Source organism: Carcharodon carcharias, chromosome 4 (genome assembly GCF_017639515.1).
Source record: "Carcharodon carcharias isolate sCarCar2 chromosome 4, sCarCar2.pri, whole genome shotgun sequence".
NCBI lineage: Eukaryota > Metazoa > Chordata > Chondrichthyes > Lamniformes > Lamnidae > Carcharodon > Carcharodon carcharias.
Window position 1 is genome coordinate 29162079 of NC_054470.1, and position 8852 is coordinate 29170930.

The following is an 8852-nucleotide window of genomic DNA, read 5'->3' on the forward strand; positions in this document are numbered from 1 at the left end:
GCCGATGCATCAGCACCAGCACCAGAAGTTTCAGCTGAAGCAACATCACCAGCAGCAGAAGCAGCAGTAGCATCAGCAACATCACCAACAGCTGAAGACGTGCCATCACCAGCAGCAGAAGCAGCAGGAGCACCATCACCAGCAGTAGCAGCAGCAGCAGCATCAGCATCATCACTAGTGGCAGTTGCAGCAGTAGCACCATCACCAACATCAGACGCAGCAGCATCACCAACAGCCGAAGGTGCCGCAGCACCCTCACCAGCAGTAGCAGCAGCATCAGCACCATTGCCATCACCTGCAGCAGCACCATCACCAACAAATTCTGCAGCAGCATGAGCACCATCACCAGTAGCATGGCAGCAGCACCTTCACCAGCAGCACCATGACGTGAAGCAGCAGCACCATTTCCAGAAGCTGCAGCACTGCCATGACCACAAACAGCAGCAACAGCAGCAGCTCCATCGCCATTAGCAGAAGCAGCATCGGCACAATCACCAACAGCAGCAGCAGCACCATCACCAGCAGCAGAAGCCGCAGCAACAGCACCAGCACCAGCACCAGCATCAGCAGCAGCACCATAAGCAGCAGCAGCATCAACACCATCACCAACAGCTGCAGCAGACCCATCACCCACAGCAGAAGCAGCAGCAGCGCCACCTACAGCAGTAGCAGCAGCAGCACCATCACCAACAGCAGCAGCAGCATCACCAGCAGCTGAAGCAGCATCAGCATCATCAGCAACAGCAACAGCAACATTACCAGCTGCTGGAGCAGGCACAGCACCATCACCAGCAGCAGAAGCACCATTTCCTGAAGCAGCAGCACGACCACCACGACCAACACGACCAACAGCAGCAACAGCAGCACCATCGCCAGCAGCAGCAGGAGCAGCAGCAGCACTATCACAAGCAGCAGCATCACCAGAAGCAGCATCATCAGCACCTTCACTAACAGCAGCAGCACCATCACCAGCAGCAACAACAGCACCATCACCATTATCAGAAGCAGCATCAGCACAATCATCAACTGCAGAAGCGTGACCATAGCCAGCAGCAGAAGCAGAAGCAGTACCATCACCAATAGCAGCAGCAGCATCACCAGCACCTGAAGCAACATCAGCACCATCACCAGCAGCAGCAGCACCAGCACCATCACCAGCAGTAGCACCGCCACGAGCTGCAGCAGCAGCAGCAGCACCATCACCAGCAGCAGCAGGAGCATCATCACCATCGCCAGCTGCAGAAGCCGCCGCACCAGGACCAGCACCGGAAGCTTCAGCTGCAGCACCAACACCTGCAGCAGCATCAGCACCAACAAATACTGCAGCAGCAGCAGCACCATCATCATCAGCAGCAGCAGCACCATCGCCAGTAGCAACAGCAGCACCATTACCAGCAGCAGCTGCAGCTGCATCAGCACCTTCACCAACAGCAGCAGCACCACCATCACCAGCAGCATCAGCAGCAGCACCAACAAATTCTGAACGAGCATCAGCACCATCACTAACAGCAGCAGCACCAGCAAGAGCAGCAGAAGCAGCAGCACCATCACTAGCAGCAGCAGCACTATCACAAGCAGAAGCAGCAACAGCTCCATCACCAGCAACAGCAGCAGGACCATCACCAGCTGCAGCACCATTACCAGCAGCAGATGCAGCAGCGTCAGCACTATTCTCAGCAACAGCAGTATCACCATCCCCAGCAGCGGCAGCACGATTACCAGCTGCAGAAGCAGCAGCATTACAATCACCAGCAGCAGCACTATTTCCAGTAGCAGAAGCAACACCACCACCACCGTCAGCAGCAACAGCAGCAGCACTATTACCAGGAGCAGTAGGAGCAGCAGCAGCACTAATCCAAACAGCAGCAGCAGCATCACCAACAGCAGCAGCAGCACCATCATCATTAGCAGCAGCAGCATCAGCCCTAACACCAACAGCAGCAGCAGCAGCATAATCAGCAGCAGCAGAAGCAGCAGCAACACCATCACCAACAGCAACAGCAGCACCATCACCATTAGCAGAAGCAGCATCAGCACAATCATCAACAGCAAAAGCGTGACCATAACCAGCAGCAGAAGCAGCAGCAGCACCATCACCAACAGCAGCAGCAGCATCACCAGCACCTGAAGCAACATCAGCACCATCACCAGCAGCAGCAGCACCAGCACCATCACCAGCAGTAGCACCGCCACCAGCTGCAGCAGCATCATTAACAGCTGCAGAAGCTGCAGCAGGATCAGCACCAGCAGCAGCAGCAACAGCATCAGTACTAGCACCAGCAGCAGTAGGAGCAGCAGCAGCACCAAAACCAGCAGCAGCAGGCGCATCATCACCATCGCCAGCAGCAGTAGCCACCGCACCAGGACCAGCACCAGAAGGAGGCACAGCACCATCAACAGCAGTAGCAGCAGCATCAGCACCATTGCCAGCAGCTGCAGCAGCACCATCACCAACAAATTCTGCAGCAGCATGAGCACCATTACCAGTAGCATGGCAGCAGCACCATCACCAGCAGAAGTAGCAGCAGCAGCCCCATCGCCAGCAGCAGCAGGAGCACCATCACCAGCTGCAAAGCTGCAACACTAGATCCAGCACCACCTGCAGCAACACCATCATGAGCAACAGAAGCAGCACCATCACCAGTAGTGGCAGCAGCAATATCACCATCAACAACAGCAGAAGAAGCGGCATCAACACCACCAGCAACTGCAGCAGTTTTAACACCATCACCAGCAGCAGCAGCATCATCAGCACCTGAAGCAGCATCAGTACCATCACCAGCAGTAGCACCAGCACCAGCTGCAGCAGCACCATTAACAGCTGCAGAAGCAGCAGCAGCACAATCACCAGCAGCAGCAGCACCAGTACCAGAAGCAGCAGCAGCGCCATGACCACTAACAGCAGCAACAGCAGCAGTACCATCACCAGCAGCAGCACAATCACAAGCAGAAGCAGCAGCATCACCAACAGCTGCAGCAGCACCATCACCAACAGCAATAGAAGCAGCAGCAAGACCATCAGCAACAGCAGCAACAGCTGCAGCAGCAGCATCAGCACTATCACCATGATCAGCAGCATCATCAAAATTACCAGCAGCCGCAGCACCATCACCAATAAATTCTGCAGCAGCATCAGCACCATCACCAACAGCTGCAGCATTATCATCACCAGCAGCAATATAAGCAGCAGCACCATCACCAGGTGCGGCTGCATCAGCACCATTGCCAACACCAGCAGCATCACCAAAATTACCAGCAGCATCAACACCATCACCAACAGATGCAGAAGCCCCGTCACCCACAGCAGAAGCAGCAGCAGCACCAATAACATCTGCAAAACAAGCAGCACCATCACCAATGGCAGCAGCAGCAGCATCACCAGCAGCTGAAGCAGCATCAGCATCATCACCAACAAAATCAACACCAGTATCATCACCAGCAGCAGCAGCCGCAGCAGCACCATTTCGAGAAGCAGCAGCACGACCACCATGACCAACAGCAGCAACAGCAGCAGCACCATCACCAGCAGCAGTAGGAGTAGCAGCAGCATCACCTGCAGCAGCATCATCAGCACCTTCACTAACAGCAGCAGCACCATCAACAGTTGCAGCAGCAGCACTATCGCAAGCAGCAGTAGGGGCAGCATCACTAGCGGAAGCAGCATCAACACCATCACCCACACCTGCAGCAGCATCATCACCAACAAATTCTGCAGCAGCAGCAGAACCATCACCAGCAGCAGCAGCAGCAGCATCGCCAGTAGCAACAGCAGCACCATTACCAGCAGCAGCTGCAGCTGCATCAGCACCTTCACCAACAGCAGCAGCACCTCCATCACCAGCAGCATCATTAGCAGCAGCACCAACAAATTCTGAAGGAGCATCAGCACCATCACTAACAGGAGCAGCAAAAGCACCATCACCAGCAAGAGCAGCAGAAGCAGCAGCACCATCACTAGCAGCAGCAGCAGCAGCAGCAGTACTATCACAAGCAGAAGCAGCAGCAGCATCAGCTCAATCACCAGCAGCAGCAGCAGGACCATCAACAGCTGCAGCACCATTACCAGCAGCAGACGCAGCAGCGTCAGCACTATTCTCAGCAACAGCAGTACCACCATCACCAGCAGCAGCAGCACCATCACCAGCAGCAGCATCACCATTTCCAGTAGCAGAAGCAACACCACCACCACTGTCAGCGGCAACAGCAGCAGCACCATTACCAGGAGCAGCAGCAGCACTATCACAAGCAGCATTAGCATCATCGCCAGCAGCAGCAGCAGCACCATCATCATTAGCAGAAGCAGCAACAGCCCTAACAACAACAGCAGCAGCAGCAGAATCATTGGCAGCAGCAGAAGCAGCAGCAACACCATCACCAACAGCAACAGCAGCACCATCACCATTAGCAGAAGCAGAATCAGCAGCAGCAGGACCATCACCAGCAGCAGAAGCAGCAGCACCACTATCACCAACAGCAGCAGCAGCATCACTAGCAACTGAAGCAACATCAGCAACATCACCAGCAGCAGCAGCACCAGCACCAGAACCATCACCAGCAGTAGCACCACCACCAGCTGCAGCAGCATCATTAACAGCTGCAGAAGCTGCAGCAGCACCATCACCAGCAGCAGCAGCAACAGCAGCAGTACTAGCACCAGCAGCAGTAGGAGCATCATTACCATCGCCAGCAGCAGAAGCCGCCGCACCAGAACCAGCACCAGAAGCTTCAGCTGCAGCACCATCACCAGCAGCAGCAGCAGCATCAGCATAATCACTAGTGGCAGCTGCAGCAGTAGCACCATCACCAACAGCAGAAGGAGCCGCAGCATCATCAACAGCAGTAGCAGCAGCATCAGCACCATTGCCAGCAGCTGCAGCAGCATCATCACCAACAAATTCTGCAGCAGCAGCAGGAGCACCATCACCTGCTGCAAAGCCGCAGCACCAGAACCAGCAGCAGCTGCAGCAACACCATCACCAGCAACAGAAGCAGCACCATCATCAGCAGCAGAAGCCGCACCACCAGCAGCAGCAGCAGCACCATAACCAGCAGCAGCATCAACCCCATCACCAACAGTTGCGGCAGCCCCATCACCCACAGCAGAAGCAGGAGCAGCACCACCAAATGTAGCAACAGCAGCAGCACCATCAGCAACAGCTGCAGCAGCATCACCAGCACCTGAAGCAGCATCAGCACCATCACCAACAGTAGCAGCATCAGCACCATCACCAGCAGCAGCAGTAGCACTATCACCAGCAGCTGCAGCACCATTAACAGCTGGAGAAGCAGCAGCAGCACCATCATCAGCAGCAGCACTGTTACCAGAAGCAGCAGCAGCAGCGCGACCACCAACAGCAGCAACAGCAGCAGTACCATCACCAGCGGCAGTAGGAGCAGCAGCAGCACAACCACAAGGAGAAGCAGCATCATCACCACACCGCAGCTGCATCAGCTCCATCACCAACAGTATCAGCATCAGCACCATCACCAGCAGCAGCAGTAGCACCAGCACAAGCTGCAGCAGCACCATTAACAGCTGCAGAAGCAGCAGCACCATTACCAGCAGCAGCAGCACCAGTACTAGAAGCAGCAACAGCGCGACGACCACTAACAGCTGCAACAGCAGCAGTACCATCACCAGCAACAGCACAATCACAAGCCAAGGCAGCAGCATCACCCACAGCTGCAGCAGCACCATCACCAACAGCAATAGAAACAGCATCACCAACAGCAATAGAAACAGCAGCAACACCAGCAGCAACAGCAGCAACAGCTGCAGCAGCAGCATCAGCACTATTGCCATGATCAGCAGCATGATCACAATTACCACCAGCAGCAGCACCATCACCAACAAATTCTGCAGCAGCACCAGCACCATCACCAACTGCAGCAGCAGCATCATCACCAGCAGCAGCACCAAAGTATACTGCAGCAGCAACAGCACCATCGCCAACAGCAGCAACAGCACCCTCGCCAAAAGCAGCAGCAGCTCCATCACTATTAACAGAAGCAGCATCAGCACAATCACTAACATCAGCAGCAGCATCATCACCAGCAGCAGTAGCTGCAGCACTATTACCAGCAAGAGCAGCAGCATCGGCAGCAGCATCATCACCAGCAGCAGAAGCAGCAGCATCAGCACTATAACCACCAACAGCAGTAGCACCATCACCCGCAGCAGCAAGACGATTACCAGCTGCAGAAGCAGCAGGTGCACCATCATCAGCAGCAGCACTGTTACTAGAAGCAGCAGCAGCACCGCGACCACCAACAGCAGCAACAGAAGCAGTACCATCACCAGCAGCAGTAGGAGCAGCAGCAGCACAATCACAAGCAGAAGCAACATCATCACCACCCCGCAGCTGTATCAGCATCATCACCAACAGCTGCAGCAGCACCTTCATCAGCAGCAATAGAAGCAGCAGCACCATCACCAGCTGCAGCAGCATCAGCACCATCGCCAACATCAGCAGCATCACCAAAATTACCAGCAGCATCAGCACCATCACCAACAAATTCTGCACCAGCACCAGTTCCAACAGCAGCAGCAACAACATCACCAACAGCTGCAGCAGCCCCATCACCCACAGCAGAAGCAGAAGTAGCACCACCAACAGCAGCAAAACCAGTGGCACCATCAACAACGGCAGCAGCAGCAGCATCACCAGCAGCTGAAGCAGCATCAGCATCGTCACCAACAGCATCAACACCAGGACCAGCACCAGCAGCAGCAGCAGCATCAGCATAATCACAAGTGGCAGCTGCAGCAGTAGCACCATCACCAACAGCAGAAGGAGCCGCAGCACCATCACCAGCAGCAATAGAAGCAGCAGCACCAGCAGCAGCACCATAACCAGAAGCAGCATCAACACCATCACCAACAGCAGCAGCAGCTCCATCACCAACAGTAGCAGCATCAGCACCACCAACAGCAGCAGCAGTAGCACTATCACCAGCAGCAGCAGCACCATTAACAGCTGCAGAAGCAGCAGCAGCACCATCATCAGCAGCAGAACCATTACTAGTAGCAGCAGCACCGCGACCACCAACAGCAGCAACAACAGCAGTATCATCACCAGCAGAAGTAGGAGCAGCAGCAGCACAATCACAAGCAGTAGCAGTATCATCACCACACTGCAGCTGCAGCAGCACCATCACCAGCAGCAATAGAAGCAGCAGCACCATCACCAGCTGCAGCAGCATCAGCACCATCGCCAACATCAGCATCATCACCAAAATTACCAGCAGCATCAGCACCATCACCAACAAATTCTGCACCAGCACCAGCAGCAGCACCAGCACCAGCAGCAGCAGCAACAACATAGGAGCAGCAGCAGCAACACCAACAGCAGCAGCAGTAGCACTATCACCAGCAGCAGCAGCACCATTAACAGCTGCAGAGGCAGCAGCAGCACCATCATCAGCAGCAGAACCTTTACTAGAAGCAGCAGCACCGCGACCACCAACAGCAGCAACAACAGCAGTATCATCACCAGCAGCAGTAGGAGCAGCAGCAGCACAATCACAAGCAGTAGCAGCATCATCACCACAGTGCAGCTGCAGCAGCACCATCACCAGCAGCAATAGAAGCAGCAGCACCATCACCAGCTGCAGCAGCATCAGCACCATCGCCAACATCAGCATCATCACCAAAATTACCAGCAGCATCAGCACCATCACCAACAAATTCTGCACCAGCACCAGCAGCAGCACCAGCACCAGCAGCAGCAGCAACAACATAGGAGCAGCAGCAGCAACACCATCACCAACAGCTGCAGCAGACCCATCACCCACAGCAGAAGCAGAAGCAGAAGCAGCACCACCAACAGCAGCAAAAGCAGCAGCACCAACAACAACGGCAGAAGGAGCCGCAGCACCATCAACAGCATTAGCATCCGCATCAGCACCATTGCCAGCACCTGCAGCAGCACCATCACCAACAAATTATGCAGCAGCATGAGCACCATCAACAGTAGCATGGCAGCAGCACCATCACCAGCAGAAGTAGCAGCAGCAGCCCCATCGCCAGCAACAGCAGGAGCACCATCACCAGCTGCAAAGCCGCTGCACCAGAACCAGCAGCAGCTGTAGCAACACCATCACCAGCAACAGAAGCAGCACCATCACCAGAAGCGGCAGCAGCAATATCACCATCAATAAAGCAGAAGAAGCGGCATCAACATCACCAGCAGCCGCAGCAGCACCAGCAAAAACAATTTCTGCATCAGCACAAGCAGCAGCAGCAGAACCATCACTATTAGCAGAAGCAGCATCAGCACCTTCTCCAACAGCAGCAGCAGCACCATCAGCATTAGCAGATGCAGCATCAGCACTAACACCAACAGCAGCAGCCGCATCATCTCCAGCAGCAGAAGCAGCAGCAACACCATCACCAACAGCAGCAGCACCATCACCATTAGCAGGACCATCACCAGCAGCATAAGCAGCAGCAGCAGCACTATCATAAGCAGAAGCAGCAGCAGCAGCAGCACCATCACCAACAATAGCAGCATCACCAGCACCTGAAGCAGCATCTGCACCATCACCAGCAGCAGGAGCATCACCAGCAGCAGGAGCCGCAGCACCATTACAAGCAAGAGCAGCAGCATCAGCAGCAGCTCCATCACCAGTAGCAGCAGCAGGACAAATACCAGCAGCAGCACCATTACCAGCCGCAGAAGCAGCAGCGTCAGCACTATCACCACCAACAGCAGCAACACCATTACCAGCAGCAGCAGCACCAGTACCAGAAGCAGCAACAGCGCCACGACCACTAACAGCTACAACAGCAGCAGTACCATCACCAGCAGCAGAACCATCACAAGCCAAAGCAGCAGCATCACCAACAGCTG

The 8852-nt window shown here is 55.0% G+C and overlaps 1 protein-coding gene across 1 annotated transcript; it reads left to right on the top strand.

The window, feature by feature from the left end:
* Positions 1–382: 382 nt before the first annotated feature.
* On the top strand, positions 383–8261 carry LOC121276723 (testis-specific gene A8 protein-like). Its single transcript, XM_041185269.1, is given in 4 exon segments — positions 383–387; positions 4691–5253; positions 5307–5387; positions 8113–8261. Coding segments are annotated over 4 exon segments (798 nt in total).
* Positions 8262–8852: the final 591 nt, after the last annotated feature.